At 42.5% G+C, this 19,628-nt stretch overlaps 1 protein-coding gene across 1 annotated transcript in view; it reads left to right on the plus strand.

Moving 5' to 3' along the window:
• The window catches only part of LOC107188501, a 37,041-nt gene extending 17,912 nt beyond the window's left edge, over positions 1-19,129 (plus strand). The window contains exons 4-5 of the mRNA XM_015576802.1: positions 11,505-11,718; positions 18,717-19,129. Of these exons, the coding sequence (XP_015432288.1) occupies positions 11,505-11,718; positions 18,717-19,129 (627 nt within the window). The remainder of the gene's footprint in view (positions 1-11,504; positions 11,719-18,716) is intronic.
• The last annotated feature ends 499 nt before the right edge of the window (positions 19,130-19,628 follow it).

Below are 19,628 nucleotides of genomic sequence, written 5' to 3' on the forward strand. Positions count from 1 at the left end.
CAAGATTTCAGAAACTTTTCCCACAGCACAATTAACTGAAGTATACAAATGGGTATATTAGCATTTTGTAAGAAGACCTGCATATTTTAAAGAAATTTGTTTTAAACACATCTAGAGACAGATGAATAGGGATTAGAGATGGGGTTAGGCAACTAATGGCCTTATGCGGCTGAAACAAATATCATTGGCTTCAGAATTCCAAGATCTATCGCCGTGCTAAACTTCATTAACACTAGAACTACCAAGTAAGTCAAAATGACTTGCCAATACACTCTTACAACGATGATTAAAATGTTGTAACAATACATTTTCTCAGATCTTTTGTAACTTCTATTACGATACGACATTAAAGAAATTATTTAATGTATAAATTTGTAAATTTTCAAAGGATGTTCAGAGGATTTACTGTACAAGGCTCCGTTCGGGGGCCTCGAGTCTCTGCGGTATACGTAACAATCAGAGATCGTTTATTCCCAATTTCGAGATGAATGGATCGCTGACGTAAGACTGTAAAAAAGGAACGTGTTTACAAAATCGTTACAAGTCGAAAGTCAAAGCGCCGCGATCGTCTTTGACGCCGTACATTCCCTGCCGCGTTTACAACAATCCTTTACGTAACCAGCCCTCCACTTACCTCTCTTTTATATCATATTTTACGAGGCTTCGTCCTATTTTCGAGAAATCGTCCACCCACCGGTGTCGGTCTGTGCCCTCCACCCCCTTGTATCCGTGTTGTGCATGCGCGATTTGTGGCGTGGATCAGCAAAGAGTGCTTCTGCCGCGAAAAGAGGCGATGTGTGGGAGGATCGAGACGATAAAATCGTGGAGAGAGATGTTGCCAGGCCCGAGTTCACATTGTACACGGGGAGAGCGGATCCTTTGGAAATCACTAACGATCTGTATCCTGGTAATTGGGCGGGCTCGGCGATCCACGGCCTCGTTGGGAGCGAAGGGAACGTGAAAGCGATGTAAGGCATCGCGCAGGGACCTCTATCTGCATTCATATCGGGGAATTGCTCAATAAGCGTGAACCGTTACCGAGTGGGTGTCTTGAGACAGATTACACGTACTGGGTGGCAACCGGGAAACGGTTTCGCATGAAATCCGCCAACCTATTTCTCCGGGCTCCCTTTAACCGTGAGCCAAACTGTCGCACTGAAATTGGGCGACTCGGGGAATTCTAACGTGAAGGAATTTGGAGTCGAGTATATGGGAATATGCGGAGTTTTGGAATATGATGTATTATTTGTAAATAAACTATCTGGGGGAATAGCAACATTAGGTTTACGGATGTTACTTATATATCTATTGATACGGAAACCCGTCGAATTCACGACGGACGTAAACAAAAATACGAATTTTCTTGAAATAATTAATTTATTTAATTTGGAAATAACTTCATTATGTAATGTTAACTTACGCGGAAGGGCACGGAAGTGTTCCCCTCTGATTTTTATGAAACTTCGTATGTCTGTTAAGCAGTCAAAAATAAGGGACACGTATTTTTTTTTATGGGCTGAGACGCGACTTTAAGGGGTGAAACCACCCCTCGAAGTTTTGATCCGAAATTTTTTTGTTATATACAATTTATATTTTGGACAATTTGTTAGCACCATATTATTCTACATAAAAAATTGCAAACCTCGTCCATTAGAAGTTTTCATGTATCTTCTCCAGTTTTCGAGATAGTACTTTCGGATGGAGACTTCGAGGGTTGGTTTCACCCCTTCAAATCGCGTCTCAGCCGATAAAAAAAAATACGTATTCCTTATTTTTGACTGTTTAACAGACATACGAAGTTTCATTAAAATCGGAGGGGAACACTTCCGTGCCTTCCCTTGTTAGTTATACATGCAGTTGTAGAATGTTATATAGTTATTACTATATTAAATATACTGTATCGTTGTTGAATAAATGAGAATGGAGAATCATGGAATACATAACAAAGACATTACCAATGCCATACGAATTACTTCGGAACACGATTTCGTAGTTTCGTTCGAGTGGAGGCTCATTAAACTTCATTAAAGTACTTTCAAGCATCGTGTAACTTTCTTCGGAACTAATAAAAACAACTTAGTGGTATGTAATTGAAAAGTTTAGCACTGGAAAAACTGACTTTCGATTCGTTCGAACTCCTTGATACCCTGGGACCCGGGGGCTGTGTTGTTAGCAATTCAACCTTAAAGAAAGAGGGAACGTTTTTAAAGGGTTCGTTAGTAACTTATGGAAGTATGGTATTTTTGCAAAAAGGTGGAAAGTAATAATCATTTTCCAGTGAATATCTTTGTGCTGAAATGCACGTTCTATACTACGATCTATACGTAGCGTGACGTTTCGAAATAATTGACCAAATTTTACGGTCGTATATCACTCTCCTCCGAGGCCGACAGTTCGCTCGGACCCTGTTATAAAAATTCCAAGACTTTTTAGTAGTTCCTTAACTCGGTGCTTGCCAGTCATGTGAAAATACGAGTTCCCGCGGATCGCCCGCCAACTGCTGGACAGATAAAAATGAAGCGATATATCAACCGTTAATAAAAAATATGACCCAATCCTTTGAACTGCTTTCCATGGTACGTGCGCTATCAAACGTCTGGGTCAATTTTCGGGAACGTTTTAAGCGAAATAAAGTTTTTAATCTGACATTTGTAAAAATACCAGTATAAGCACCTAGTGTATTTCGTTAAAAGTTTACGTTTTTTGGAACCATTACCGTCAGTCTTCTACTGTATAAAAACTTTTCATACTCTATGAAGGTTCAAACGTGGTATTAGTTAGTCAGAATGTAATGGAAGTGATTCTACATATAAAAGAACATGCAAAAAATTTGGAATAAAATCCATTCGTATAAAACTGCGTTTTCCACAGTTAAAAATACATTTGCGCGTGCATCCGAATGCGAATCGTTAATGTGCCTGACCAACATTGGATATATCTACTTACTGAAAACACCCTCGGTGGCAACGGTATTATTTGTTTCCGATCGATCGTATCTATCGTACTAATAAATATTTTCCACCGTATAAATTTATATTGCATTATCAGTGCAAACTAAACAGCACCATATGAACGTCGATGTTTATAAACATGAATCCAGTTAAATATGATCAATAATGAAACTGACGCAATAACGAAATCGTATTTAATATTGTAATCACTGTCCGTTGAATTATCAAAATCGAATCACCTACAAACAGGGGAGTTCTCGCACGATAAAAGTTTATATCATATTCTTTGTTTATTTTACCAAAACAATCAAAATCGTCCACTGTGCGTTAAAATTTCATTTACGTTACCTACAGCTGCATACCATACAAAATTTCACGCTTCTTTTTTAATCACTGTTTGCAACTTTTCCATTTAAAATACAAACTTTACACAAGTATATTCGAGGATGCTATTCATGTGACCGTAATTAAAAAACGAGTACCTGCCTCAACTTTATTTATGGTGAATATCTTTTAGACCCTTGGGAGGGGGGGCGCTTTCGTAGTTTATACTTCCGGGCTGTAAAGACGCCCTTTTGGAATACTGTTTCAGCATATTCCACGGCCAGGTAGCTTCATCAAAAGTCTAATGACGCACTGATACCGCGCAGTTTATATCGTTCGAGGGCTTCAGCTGTATCAGTGCGTTCACAGACACAGAAGACGTCGCGCATCGGAAGTCTGGGCCGGCGTAAACCGCGTATCTCAAGACGGTGACTGTGTTCCGGCGTTTATAACGCGGAAAGGGAATATTTCCGCGTACCTATTCACGCCGAGTTGCTGCAATTATCATTTGAATGTCTGGAAACTTGTTAGAGCTTCGGTGGAGAACTAAACAGAAGTCACGCGCTATGGGTGAAGACGGCGTGTGAACTCATTTTTAGTTAGTTTAGAAGTGTACATTCTATATCGTGTTGCATATGGTGTTCAGTGTTCTAAATAGTGTATAGTGTTCCAAATGGTGTATACAGTAAGTCTTCGATGAATCTTTGAAGACTCCTGGGCACTGACAATGAGAAGTCCCCAGGTGTAACGTTGATTTTTTTGATGAGGTTTAGCACAGTGATAGAGCTTGAAATTCTGAAGCCAATGATCATTAGTTTATGAAATATTTAATGTTCAGTTCCTAGGAGCCTTCGAGCACTCATCTAGGATTTACTGTACTGTGAAATATTACTTTTCGTTACTTTCCCTCGCGTGGACTTGATCACTTTCGTTTTCAAGGTGTTCCACATATAATTCACCCAACGTGACGATAATCAATTTTCCTCTCGATGTACATTATCCGGCCTTGTTCTCATACACATGATAGATTCTAAGAATTGGTCACTGAGGGACCCCTGTTATTCAATATTTCACAAGACACTCTCACATTTCGAGGAGACTTTAGTGTATACTGTCCTGAAAAGACAAGTCCATAAGAGTGGCCCAAGCTTTCATGGGAATTAAAGTGGGAAGACCTTTCAAGGGGGAAAAGGAGTAAAATGTATCCCAGCGCGGACAGACGTACCAGAATCATCTCGTACACAAGAGACAAGTTGTCTAGAAGGCGTAACTCTATGCTCGGAACGATCCCTTCACGGACGTATCGAGGCGGCTCTGAAGGAATCGTAGTGAATATGGAGCGTGGAGGATCGAGATACCATGACTGAAATTCTGTTAGGCAACAGGCATCATCCGTGAAGAGAAAGCGAAGGACGATGGTATGTGTCGTGCTCCAGAGATTTCCGTCGCGACGTGTGCCCTTTTATTTTACAAGCAGTGGTCCCCAGGTGTAACGCTGAATTTTTATGAGGTTGAACACTGACAGAATTTGGAATTTTTAAGCCAATGGTATTTGTTCCAGCGGAATGTGGTCATTAGTTTATGAAATTTTTCATGTTTAGTGTAATAACACAATAAATTATGTGTTTGGCACGTTCCATTGCCTTCCCTCCCCAATGGTGGGGATGAACTAGAAACTCTCATGAAGAACTTCTTATTCAACTCTCACGAAGTCTTTACTGTACCTGTTAGATGAATGTCGAAATTTGATTATCTTGAAAACGAAGCATCGTACGAGAAAATTTTATTCAATATTTTCGACTTATTTTTATATGTAGAATTATATCCTTTCAGGTTGTACTACCAATTTAGAGAACCTAGGCTACAATTTTAACAATACATATCTCATAAACTATTGGCTATATGCGACTGAAAAAATATCATTGGCTTCAGAATTCCAAGCTGTATCACCGTGCGAAACCTTATTAAAAAATCAGCGTTACACCTGGGGACCTCTCCTTGTTAGACACGATATCCACGTACCATCACGACGCTTTTCAAGACGACCGCCCGTCTATTCATGATCCAGCGCGCTCGCTCACCTCATTTTCGAATTCATTATATTCCAAAGAGCTATATATCGTCGCCCTCATGGCGTTGCATACATCACCCCCAAGCAAGGATTTTATAATAATTTACGCGGAATGTAAATCAAACGTAGCGTGGCGAGGCACGGAGCTTAATTAAAACCCGCGAGCCCGTGAAGCAAATATGCAATTTATCGCGTGACATCGACTGCGAGTAAATTAATAGAACGCGACGTTCCATTATTTTTTGTATTGTTTCGTACGATTCACTCGCGAAAAATATGTGTGGTGGAGCTGGAGAAGCCTTTATTCGTCAATATTTGCGCGCGTCTGTTTTCATTAATACGCTTTTTGAACGAACACACTCAGGGAAGGGCAATTACGAAATCGAGGCGAATATTCGTTTCGATTTACTCAACGTAACTACCCGGGGGCGATAAATTTCCCTGTTTTCGCTTCGATAATTCCCAATACGTTTTATTTATGACTGTTTTTTGTTTTTCGGTGTAGCTGGTTGTCAAAGCAGAAGATAATTAAAGGTCGATTGAAATGTGGACATCATCTGCCAGGTTATTTTCTAAATGGAAACATGTAAAGCCCCTTTTGGGGTTGATTCGTTTTGGGATTCGCAATCAGATCAGGATCCTCTGATTCGTGGCTTTTGTACGGTGTTGTTTCTGAGGAAACTTTCGACCGGATACACGTCGGTCAGCGCGGATACTTGGAGGTATTTGCTGCCACTGAAACAGTTATTTATCCCGATCCGATGTTAGGCAAAGCACACCGGATTTTCGCTTCCAACGTTTCCAGGGTGGGGGCTGCACGTAAAAGCGAAGCCGTGACCGGATCGAGTGGAATTCGGCGATTCAGAGGGTTCATGTTTCGTGAACGCATTCCTCGCTTCCTGAATCGTTTATAGATTTGCATACCATTCATCAAACGCGAAGTATAATCGATTGAAACGTTGGGCGTGGTACCGATCCGTAATGGAAACCGAAAGTGCAAGCCATAGTTTTCGAATGAATTGTACAAATTAAATTGCACTTGAGCATCGAGGAGTCCAGCGAGGGTTTAGAGGAGAAATTGAACAGAAATTTATTTCTTTAGTTTACCCACTGGCGACTGTAGGTGCAATTTTTGGCGGGACTATTTGAAATAATTATTTTTTCTCTGATGTATAGGTTGCTCAGGAAAAATAACAATTTAAATTTATTAGGTGGAATTTACTTGTTAGTACAGTTCATTAGGTTCCCAATAATCGAAAAAATAGGTATTTCACTATCAAACATCTCACAGTTTACAGAAGTCGATTGTATTTATTATATTACTTCGTGAAATGTCGCAGACTCAGGAAATCACGGTTTAAGCTTGTAAAACGGAAGTGTCTCTTCGAATCAGCCCCATAATTCGAGCCACTCATTGAAAAAAAAACCATGTTTCCACTTTCGGTCTGCTCGTCGTGGATTCAGTATGAACGCGGGTCGAATATTTTATCGTTGTCCATTTTCCGTTTGATCGATTGATGGTCGTTACGGTGGACAGGTTATTGCCGCGATGAAAGCGGTTCCTCGCAATTTCCTTCGTTTTTCGACTGATTCCGGACCAGAAGTGTTCCACGAGTGCCGCGAATTTCGCAGCGTAGCGCGGTGTACGTGAGAAACTTGGTTCTGGCGAGCGCAGCATCCCTGCCTTTCCTTCGGTCCTTTCTGTCCCCATTCGCGTTCCTTCACCGACGACGCTGGCTGTTTATCCCCGTCGCTTCTCATTATTCCTCGCGGAGGCAGCCAATGGCCGCTTATAGGTCTCCGTAATCGCCCCGGATTCTCCGTTGTTGGCATCCGTTTTTCACTTTTTAAATACCCCTCGGGGCGACGTCTTACGTAAAAGTCGCGGAACCACCCTAACTGAGACGGGTAAATGGGATGAACCCAGGACGAATTCTAAAACTTTTGGATGAACATGAAGCATCGTCGGATAAAATACACTAAGGCAGGGCTACACACGTGCGATGTAGATTGCAGAACATTTCTGAAAGGGTTGATTTTAATACGTCGACGCGCAATGAACGATATCCTGCAACGTCAAGCTGAACACGAACATTCTGACGTAGTAAAAAATATCAGAAGGAATGTCTACTTGTTGTTTAATCACCATGTTAAAAAAAACAAAATTATATAGCCTATATTATAATATATTTATACAAGATATCCTAAAAAGGTGTCTTCCACTGCTCAGCTGATTGGAGTTCATTTAACTATTAATATCTCCGAAATGGAGCTTCAGATTACAAAACGGTAAAGGACTTTTTGATTCTTATTTGCATGAGGAATATGCCTGTTGCAGATTGTCCCATCTTTTTGGGACACCCTGTTCATCGACCGTTTTTTGTGTGTCTCAAGTATAAATTCGGTTGCACGTTGCACGAGTGTAGCTCTGTCTTTACACGTTAACGAAGAGCACGCGTTAAGGGTGTAACGCGCTTGGTACCTAGTTCTGTGCTATTTTAACGAAAGCCCGCGTCGCGACACGTTCTTCTGGCTTAAGCTCGTGAAAGATCCTATCGTCGCAGACGAATCTTTCTCCTTCCAATTTCCACGGTCAATTTTTCTACGGGCGGTGTAATCTCGCCGTGGTCTGCGCCAGGCGATTCCATTTAATCTCTTGTTGAGTGTTTGATGTCGTTTCGAAGAGAAGGAGGGGCGGGCACCTTTCGTACCCTCGATCGAAATACCCTCTTTTTCCTTCGTTCCTCGTTTTCTTTCGCCATCGGTCCTCCAACGGGCGATAAATTAGAAGATTAAAAGCATAAAGATGTAATTGCCCGACTCGGTTGAACGAGAAAGGTAGATGAACGTTCCGACACGCACCATGAAAAGATTAATGTTTCCGCGACGACGAACATCGAACATTCAATCTCCAGTGATGACACACCCATATTCCCTCGTTATCAGGTGCCTAAATTTTATGATATCGACGTAAAGACACAGAGGTGAAGATCGGATCCGGAGGGATCTCTTGATTCATCGTTTCACGGCCAATTCCTCGGCTACGAGCTACGTCGTCGTCATCTAGCGCGGCTGGATTATCCCTGTAGATGGCACTTCACGCGGATAGGTTTTTCGTGCTTTTAAACGGCTGAAGCCTCAGTGGTGTGTGGTTACTGAATCGGTTCGCTTTAGAAGAATACAGCATGGTGAGAGTACGTTAAACAATTCGTGTAGCCCGGTTCCATTTGCGGGAACAAGGTCACATCTGCAATGTAAAGAGACACGGGAGGTGAATAAGTTACGGACGGTGCGAAACAGGTAACCATTTAGTAATTCATTACGGTGACGCCGAGTTTCATACGGATCAGAGGAAATAACGAGTTACTGCGGAAATCCGGACCTCTCGAATAGAATTTTCACTTCACAGAAAAATTCTCACGTACAGTGAGTGTGCGATGGAGGGAGTATAACTCAAAAGTGAGTATACATTTTGAAAGTATGGGATGCATTCATATTTATCTCTCTCAGACTCAGATATTTCGCATAGATACTCTGTTAAATTAAAATCTGGTGACTGTGGAGGAGGACTTAACTCATTGAAGGTGTTTTCCAGCAAACAATTTTTAACCACCTTTTCTGCATATTTTGGGTCACGATTTCAATAAATGACCCATGAATGCACTTGCAGTTGAATTGTACATTCACCATATTTAACAATATTTACAACTTTTGTGGTTATACGAATTTCTTTTCCTCTTTTTTTTCTTTTTATGTTCTTACAATAGTAGAATACTACCAAAGCGTTACACGAACCTTACCTTTATAAGGTGTATACAGTAAATCCTCGATAAGTATTCGAAGACTCCACAGTACTGAACGTTACAAATATCATTGGTTTCGCATCTGTGTTAAACTCATTAAAAAGTCAGCGCTAGGAACCTCTTCTTATCAGTGCCAAGGAGCCTTCGAACACTCATCGAGGATTTCCTGTACTTAGTTTTGACTCTCACTGTAAATAATCAGGTCAATAATGTTAATCTATTCCGAAAATTGTTTCTATGCTCATGACCAGGAAAGCGTCTAGAACAATTGAATTTATAGAATAAATACACGTAAATAATTACCCTGTACGTAGAAATTTCTGGGATTTCTCCGTTTATCTGGATCCTCGATCAAGGTTCACCTAATTCCTCGGGGGGTGGAGGTTGAGCATAGTCGGCATTCGTATTCATGTTTAGAGGTATAATTACGATACCAGACATCCGCTTCGTTGCAAACAGAGTTAATAATTTCACCGAACAAATAGGTGGGATCACCTGGCGAAGGGGTGGGGGGAAGTTCCTCTAGAACGTGCAGCCGCCCCCATCTACCGATATATAGGTTCCACGATCAATTCCGGTCACGGGCTGTGCAATCATCCTGTGTCACAGTCCTGGGATTATTCTGACCGAGGGCATTTCTTGCTTACCCTAAGGTACGACGGATAGGAACGGGCGGTACCGAGCAATTGCCGATCGTTATTGACGTACCTAAATTTGCACGAGCAACCCCACGTCATATGTGCAACGGTGTTTGCGGGGGCACAGGTTACGAGTTTAGGGGCTGCAACGATTTCCCGTAGAATTGCTTTGTTAAGTAAATAATGGAACGCGTGCTGTGTTACTCTGCAAACGGTGCGCGACTGTATATCCCTGGCCAGTGTAGCTTCGACGGTTGACAATCAGATTTGTCATCCGTGATGAAAGCTAGTAAATTCAGTACAGAGAATATCTAGATATTGATACTGACAACGTGGGTGGGATGGAAATGATTTTTATTCAGAAATAAAAGGAAGGCAAGATTGTGGAATTGAATTTGTAACACGTAGATTCGTTTTTTTACCCTTAAAATCGTTATTTAAAAATTATGTCACCGATATATAGGGTGTCCCACCTAAACTTAACACCTTCAACAGCTCAGTTATTTTTGAAGATAGAAAGTGACAGAATTTTGACTGTTACAACACTGGGCGTTAAGGGGTTAAGAAGATCAAATTTGCGGAAGGAATCACTCTCGGTGATTTTCAAGACAAAGTATGTAAGGGGATATATCGATCCACGTGTAGGATGAGAACTTAACGACTATCGCGAAATGGACACCGGTTATTGACTACGGATAGAAAATACTGACTAATGGCGGACGTTAGTACTCGTAACGATGGGCGGTGGTTACTGACCGTAATAGACAGACAATGGCAAGCGGCGGGGCTGGATATTACGGGGAAGTGAATAGTGATCGTCGTGAACAGACAGTGCTTATTTGTTCCCGGCAGGAACAATATCAGGTGCCCCGTCTCCGAAGAAGTCACCGTCGCACAGTATCCGATAGTCGGGAATTATTGTACACACCTCGCGGGCAATTAATTAAAATCTCGACCCCAGAACGGGCCACATTTGTCGTCGCAATAAGGCATTAGAGGAACTGAATTACTCGGCTTATTGCCGGTGATTTTTACTCGGGGGAAAGAACGTTTCCGATGTCCCGACGAACAACAGATGAAATTTCTGTTCGGATAACGAAATTATTAAGAGAATAGGATCAAGATTTCCGTTTGGACTACAATCTTTATTACTTTATTTCATGTTCACATTCTAAAATTTCCGATGGTAGAGGACGTACTAATAAGGGAACTTGTAAGTCTACTCTAACATTTTTTGGACATCTACCAATGAGGAATTTCTTTTCTTTTTTAAATTATTAAATAAATAGACACATTTTTAACAATTTTACTGTAAAGATTTATGGAGCATAAGAAGCTATTAAATTTTAATGTTACCGAAAGTGAACCTTTGAAGTCTCTAACACCATCTGGTCTACAAAAAAAGGGTGTACTTTTGGTTCATAAATCTTTCCCCAAGCTAGGTTGTACCGCCAGGTCGTCTACAATATAATGAACCAATCGATGTCGTAAACCTGGATAAATGGTTCCCCATATTTTCAACAGAACGTTCCTCCAATACGGTCATCAGGCAGCGATCACGCGACATCCTCAGGGCGTACGTGTCCCCCAGTCGTTCAGTGACCGCGTGTCTTTGGTTTCCCTCTGGGGGAAAGGGGGGTTAAATGACCGATTCCGGCCGCGGGCAACGGGATCACATTCTTGTTAACGAGACTTTTTGCTTGCCCCGGCTCCTCAGGTGTCGTGGATCAAACGGAAGAACGTTCAGGAGTTACTGACCGTCGGGTTGACTACGTACGCGAACGACGAGCGGTTCCAGGCAATTCATTTCCTCCACAGCGAGGATTGGACTCTTCAAATAAAATACGTTCAACCGAGGGACGCCGGATTGTACCAGTGCCAAGTGTCCACCCATCCGCCCACCAGTATATTTCTGTTCCTCGTGGTTGTCGGTAAGCGTGAAATTAAACACCAATATTAGCTGTTTGTTTCTTTTATTTTCTATTTCTTTTTTTGTTCACGTTGGGCCCATACTTTAGAAACGGTTTTCGCAGCCCAATGCACACCAAACGGAGTCGCGTGCACAGGATCCAATTTTTCTGTCCGTGGACGTTGCTTCGTGCGACCCCTCGCTTTTAATACGTTTCACCGTTCCACGCGGAATTTCCACGTTCACCCAACCACCCCCACGTTTCCGATTGAAACGACCGAATAAATTAAATTCTAGTTTATTTTGTCGAGTGGTTAATGAAATTGAAATAAACGTTTTGCACCGCCCAACAGAAGGAACACGAGGCGTTTTCCGGCAGGAGACAGCTGTATTCGACTGCGATTCGTGCCCAGGCTCTGCCAATTTTAACGATACGTATGAAATTTCAAACCGAGTCCAGACATTTTTCGGTAATAATTCCGAAATTGATCTGCTCCGGGCTCGTGGTATATTAAAAACTGTGGTCTGAAGCTGACGGTGATGTTTCTCGAAGAATTTCAATATCTATGCGGAAGCATCGCGTAATAGGAACTTGCACACTCTACATCGGTGTTTCCCGATCCTTTTTTGGATCATGCTCCACCTGAACGGCTCAAAAATCTCGATGCCCCCTGGCATATAACAGTAAACCAAGTTCTGAGAAAGTTTAGACGTGAGAAAATAACGAACAACGTTATATAATTTTCTCTTTAGGTTCGTAATATTGAACAGTCATAAATTACAGTTTTTTTTATGGAATAAAGGTAACTAGAAATGTATTAATTACATTTTATTTATTTATCATACGAATGAAGTGATTTGCTGTGTTTTGTAGTGATGTTCGATGATGATCGAATTTACTTTTTTTGAAGGTCAAGAGCTTCTTGTTAATTGTTGATACATCTCTAGTTAATAACCTACACTTTTTCTCGTGTTCTGTGGTGTTTCCATTTGTTCCTATCCACAATCACGTCAGCCATAATAACGAAACATCACGCAGGGGAGGTGAAAACGTTGAAAACCACAAGCTTAACCGCTGACAAAAAACACAATGGCGCAGCCAAACGTTTCCCAGTATTTCGAGGTATTCTTAGGTAAAGGGACGACATAACGAGCGTGTCGTCATACACTGCACACTTTCTCGTCCGGTCTGCTGATAACGCCCTCGCGAATACAGCGGAAATGCTTTTTCCCTTATGCACTGGCTCGAGGACAGTCGTTGCTCTAAGAACCCGCCGTTTTCTTCCTATCTGGTATTCTTCTCCCATCCCATCTTCCTCCCCTGGGCGCCACTCTTCTCGACTCACGGATTTAAGTGTTTACATTTTCCGTTCCTATTTACGAAAGCTCCACGTGTCAGCGTAAAACGGTTCGCCCTCGTCACCATTCCCCATTCCATACGGAGTCCGTCACTGTAGAGGCACCAGAGGGGCCACTTTTATCTCGATTTTATTAAGCAGACGACCGAGATCAATAACGAAAAGGGGGATGCTTTTTATCAGGAGCCCAGAGAGGGGGTGGTAGGGCAGAAGTTTCGTGAATTACGACTCTCTCTCTCTGTACTCTCCGGCGTCGGCGATTTAAGCGCGTCCGTGTTTGTGTATTTGCATTTAGATTCCCAGTTTTTGGGAAGCACTGCTCTGGATATATAGATATGTATATGCACGGTACCCCCCGTCGTGTACCAGGGGATATATTTCGTATGTCTCTCTGGGTCCTTTTGTGTGTGCGCGAGCCGCTATCTAATTTTGCCCCGGTTTCCGGAGTGTGGGGGTGGACGGGGTGCGTCGTTTTTGCCGGTGACACCTGACGGATACACGTACGGAGAGCCTTTCTCAGGTACTTTTAATATTTATGCTCTTCCCTCCTGCAGCCCTTCTTTCTGGCGAAATCCGTGACGTGTAATATTTACGTTTCTTCTTCTACGCGCTTGGAATTCATGGCCTGGAGAGAGTTTTCTGATCCACGAATGATTTACAACCGGTTCCTGGGACGCGCGCAGTAGGTACGTTTCGATTATAGGGTTTTATACGGTGCTAAACTCAACATCCAAAAGACGGTTTGCAGTAGAGATGAATCAGTGTTTCCCAATGTGGGGCGTAACCCCTATCGAGGGGCAGTTTGAATATTTTGGATTATATTGAATATAAGGACAGTTTTACCTGTTTGATTTTTTTATTTGAAGCTGTTGTTAAACTTGTTCAGAATATGGTTTACTATTGTGACGGCTATGGGACTGCCATTACGTCCTTGTTTCATCTCGTTTAGATTTTAGTAACTTTGGCTTTTCTGACCCTTCCTTTCGCTTTATTATATTTCCTCTGCATTTTTTCTCTTCGGGGTTTATCGCGGTTTCGTACTAGCCTGGTTATCACATTCGGCCGAGGCCCAGTTTTCTTCTTATCATATATAACAATATAAAGAGTGTTGTAAAAACGTGTGAATCACTATTGAACTTCAATCACCTCACGGTTCTGCTAGGAAGGCATCGAGATTTTTGAGGCGTTCAGGTCGGGCATGATCCAAAAAAGGTTGAGAAACACTGGAATAAACGGATCCAGGCCGTGTGTGTCGTAGATTTCGAGTGATCGATACCACCGTGCGCTGAATCAACTTGCTAATCACTGTTGTTCACTGTGGACCGACGGGGTATGAATGTAAACGCGCGTGCCTTCGGAAAAGTTTGCGAGCACCACGATGCGCTTCTCCCCCCTCTCGCCTAACGCGATTAACCGATTAATTCGAGCTAATTGGATTGACGCTCGCGGTATACGCGTCTCGCGACAGGGACCAAGTTTATCCATACACGTTATCGAAGCTCGAAACTGTGTATACAGGGTGTAACAGAAATGTTACAGGTCCCTGACAATCGTGAGGCGATTTGGAACAAGTTTTTCCATAGCGAAAATATTATCCAAGGCACTGTTAACGAGATATTAACGAAAAACCCCGACCAATCGGAGCGCGAGTCTGTCGGCCGAGTCCCTGCGGTAACGTTGGTTACCAATCGCCTCACAATTGTCAGGGACCTGCAACATTTCTGTTACACCCTGTATATCAAAACTATGGTCACAGAGAATAGTCCATGGGAACGTCACAATGAAATTTCAGAGCTTAAGAGATTGCTACGGTTCCACTGGCGAATAATTCTCTGTAATAACTTCCCTTTGATGGTGTGTCATTCTTTCATCGTGTTTCTCGTGGCTCAGGCTTGTGTAATATTTTCTGAAGGAGAGGAATACGGCTGTCTGTTGGCGCGATCATCAGTCTTACAACGAACTCCATTGTAGTAGAAGTCTGAACGATTTGATTGGTTACCTGCGATGCCCACTGCGCGTTTTCAACTCCAGTTTCTCGAAACGATCGCAATTCCATCGGATATCCCCGTCGCTACTAGCAACTCTTTTGTTATCTCGTAGTTATTAGGGAATGAATGAAAAATTGATCCTCTCGACGCTTACCTGCGGTAATTAGCCGAAGGGGAAGACGCGATCGAGGTGAAATGGATCGAGGTTCGATTCTGTGTGTGGCAGGTCCGTAAGGTTCATCTGTGACTCGACATCAGATTGGATTACCCAGGAATGAGAAGTCCCGAGGATTGTATTTAACGAAGCCAATCGGCTGGAAACGGATGATTCACTTTCAACTTTAGAATCGATATCATATCGCGGTATTGTTCCTGCCCGGGGCCGAAATAAAGGGAATTTTCCTTTTTTCCTTTTCAAGACGCTGGCCCCTCTTAGTGACGCCTCATTAAAACGTAATTAGAGGTCTTGAGATACGAGGCCTCTCCACTCTTAAGATAAATATGATTTTCACCAGGGGAGGAGCACGACGACCTTTTCGTCGCGCGCGCACGAGGAATCTAATTTTAATCATCCGATATTGCTACATCGTCCTTAAAACTTCTAACACGATGGACGGGAAGGGATTACATCGCACCGCATTTAATAAGCTTCTCAATTTCTGCGGGCTACCTAGACGCCACCTAGAATTTCTTCCCCCTCTTTGGATTTAATTAAGAGACTAAATTGCGAAATGGATCTCGAATGATTCTCTTCTGAGGAAAGTAACCACGAGTCCACAAATGGGGGATCATGGTTTATTCATGGTATTTATAATTGTTCTGAGAAACATCTATTGGCCATTATCTTTTATTTAAATATCAAGGGAATCCTCTGGTATTTATGTTGGTGCCTATGAAATTTCGTTTGTGAGTTTGAGTTTTTTGGGTCAATAACGTTCATAAACTTTTGTCCGATCTTCTATTTTCTTAAATCATATTACAGAAAAAGAAATATATTGTAATACGGGTGCTTTAAATATTATGAAGATTTATAATAGAAATATCAGAACCTTGTTATCGCAAGAACTCACGTGTTGAAAATGAGTATTCAGAAACTTCAAGGGGTAGAATATGCAATCCACATCCTCCCCTATTTCGCTGATCTAGCACCTACTGATTTTCACCTTTATAGAACATTTAGACAAGAAATTATTGCAAACTGAGGAGACTGTAGAAGCAGCATTTCGAGAATTTCCCAATTTTATAACAGTATTCTCGAAATTAATTAATCGTCGGGAAAATGTGCAGAATAATATGAAAATTATTATAATTAAATGCACGGTGTTTCGAGGAAACTAAGGTGTGCTTTAAAGTTTCACCTGTGAAAACGAAATTTCGTATACACCAAACCTAACAAAATTTCCATAATCCTAAAGAAACAAAATATTTGCAACACGTTATCATATAAAAGACATCGTTCAAAATTACAGGAAAGTAATTTTCTAAATACACATTCTCCACTTTGCTATAAAAACAATGAAAATCACGAATAGTCAGGTCGCGAACAACATTCCACTAAAAATCAACATCCCCTTACAAAGTATCTACCTAAATACCCTTCGTATAATTCATTAATCACAAGCCCACGTGCCCGTATACATTCAACCCTCCGCTGAAATAAAACGTGCCTTTAAAATAGAACGACAAAAGAGGGACACACGAGGGCCTGGGGATCGGGGAAAAAAAAACCATTATTGTTCGAACGACAAACGTATAAACAAGGAAGTAACACAATCGTGTCGCGTTTCGGTCGATTAAAATTGACGATCGAGAGTTGGGCCCGTGACTAGGGGGTGGAGAATCGCGGCGTGGAAACGAGAAACGAACAATCAACGGTTGTGCGAAACCTTCGGTGTTCTTGTATCGGTGACGTTTTAATAAATTTCACGGCGCGTTACAGCGAAACACGGTTGCTGGTGGTGGTGGCCTGGGTTCGACTTCGTTCGATTCGGTTTTATTCGTGCAACGGTGCCCATCGAGAGTGCCTGGGAGAAACTGTTGGAGCGTGCACGCTTCAAAAGAGCACCGCCGCCTCGTAACACGCGGAGCAGAGCGCTTAAAACTCGATCCACGGGTCTCGTTCACGTGCGTTCGCCCGTGACGCGCCTCGGCGAACGGAAGCCCGCCGGGTCTGAGTAAAGGGTTGAGGGATGGGGGTGGTTGCTGGACGGATGAAAACGTGTACGTCGAAGGTTTTGCCCCGTGTTTACAGTGTTCCGTCACACCTGATCCTATAACAGCCTCACGAACGTCGCGTCAGACCTCTTGCGAGTGAACAAACGGGGGCGACGGTAGGATAAACCGAAGGCGGAGACAGCCCACGTAGTGAAAAGCCAATGATGGGATTCGTGGACGTCCTGGGACATCTTGTGGATCAGCTTTTATAGAATTAGAACTCTTGTGCAGGCTAGTGGATCGTCTGGATTTTCAATTTGTGTCTTGTTTCTTACTCTAAAGGGCACATTGAAGAATAGTATCGGGGTGTTCGGAATGTCTTACCTCTATCTAGCTCTTAGGGGTTTTCATTGTATCTTTGGAATCTTGTTTGAATAACAGAAAAAGTGAATGTACACATATGTGGCAGTAGATATTCGAGAGGTTGAGGATGGAGATAAAATCTATAGTAAATCCTGGATGAGTGTTGTTCAGTGCTGAGGAGTCTTCCGACACTTTTCGACGATTTACTGTATATCGTATTCTTACTTTCTTTCTATTTTTCAATTGATTTCATTTTACCAGTTATCTAGTACAACTTCGATTGTTTTAGTTACTAAAAGCTCTTCAACCTGCTTTTAAATGGACCTTGTTTTCGAGGTTTTTTGTTCGTGCAGAATATTCCAGCGAACTAAACAATAATCATCATATGGGGAAAAGTACTATTAATTGGGTTGTTGCGATAAAATTTTTTCATTCGGGGCAGTGTAATTTTTTATCACAAGTTTCACAGAACAAAATGAAAATGGCCTTTGTGCTTGTTCACACGTTCCGTTGGTACTTCGAACGGGAAACAATAAAGACACGACAGGCAACTTGTACAGCGAATGCATTCCATCGACAACTTGGAAAATAGACACCTTTACCGGATCGAACGATTTTTCCTTTGTCCAGTGAAAAGGTAACAAAGACACCGTGCTCGAAACGCTACGAACTTTCCGAACGACCAAACATTTATCCCGAGAAGTTTGACAGCTCCGGTTAATGAACAGATGATGAATCCGAGGTAACACTAAACATGAATATTCATGCTGAAAGTTATGTAGATTCGACAGCCCTGACAGTCCATTAGAAAAGCACAGATTATCCTCGACAAATTGCCAGCTAGGGTATCGAAGTTCCCATCACTGGCACGAGGCAGAGTTAAAATCCCAGTAGACTGTATCGTCGGTAGGTAGATAGCGGAAAGGTTCCCTCGTCCACTGTAAAGAGAGATAGAGGTTAGGAAAAAGCGCACGTGTTTGGTAGAGAAAGATTTCGTACGCTGGCTCCGTACAACCCTTAACCATCCACGATGCATATACCTGATCCCCTCCCAGTTCCCTCATAACCGACCCATGGAAACCCTCTGTGCGGTAAACAATATGGATTTAGAACGGTAAGCAGCTCACGTCTGACGTGTCACGTTCTGCCATTTGCAGAGGCGAGAGCAGAGATAGCCGGCCCCTCGGAGAAGTTCGTGAGGCCAGGTAGCACCCTGCAGCTACACTGTCTCGTGGAAAATTCGACCGAGACCCCCTCCTATCTGTTCTGGTACCATAACTTCCGGATGATCAACTACGACGTCGAGCAAGGGGTCAATGTCAGTACCGATCTGATCGGCAGGGAGAGCTGGCTGGAGGTACCGCGTGCCTCCGATCGTCATTCCGGGAATTACACCTGCGAGGCGAGCAATGCGCAACCGGCCCGTGTCCTCGTTCACGTGTTCAAGGGAGATAATCCAGCGGCCATGCAGCACAGCATCGCGTCATCCCCATCCGTCATGGCGTGCACCGCGCTATTGATGATGTTCACCACGTTGAAGCTTGTGCTACACTCGACCACCATCAACTGACCATCGTGCACCGGCACACGCGCGATCTGGAACAAGTAGAGTGACAGTGTGTGTCTGTGTTCAATCGGTGTACAGGGTGTCCAGCTGTGTGAGTATCTCTATAACGAAATTTTATTTTTTTCTTTCTGTGGCTGTTGAATGGAATTTCTTTGAACATCGTGTATACTTTTGATACGATTAACTGTTCGATCGTGTGTCTTGTATTATTTCAATCGGTGATTTTCAATGTAGAATTTAATACTTTGAGGATTATTTTCGCGGTGATATTTGTTGGAATATTTTTGTAACATTTTATGTGAATGGGAGTAGATGATTCTGTTGGAAAGGGGCACTTGTATGCCTACGAGGGGTGAAAAAGTAGGCGAAGGACTTTGGTTCTAATTAATTCCATACTTCGTCTGAAGTAATTTTTTTCTACGATCCAAGAGAAGGCTTGGAATCTGCAAACGGTTTTCATATAGGACACTCTGTATTAAACGTTCCGGGGGATGGGCTGGAC

The sequence above is a fragment of the Dufourea novaeangliae genome, unplaced genomic scaffold (assembly GCF_001272555.1).
Source record: "Dufourea novaeangliae isolate 0120121106 unplaced genomic scaffold, ASM127255v1 scaffold133, whole genome shotgun sequence".
NCBI lineage: Eukaryota > Metazoa > Arthropoda > Insecta > Hymenoptera > Halictidae > Dufourea > Dufourea novaeangliae.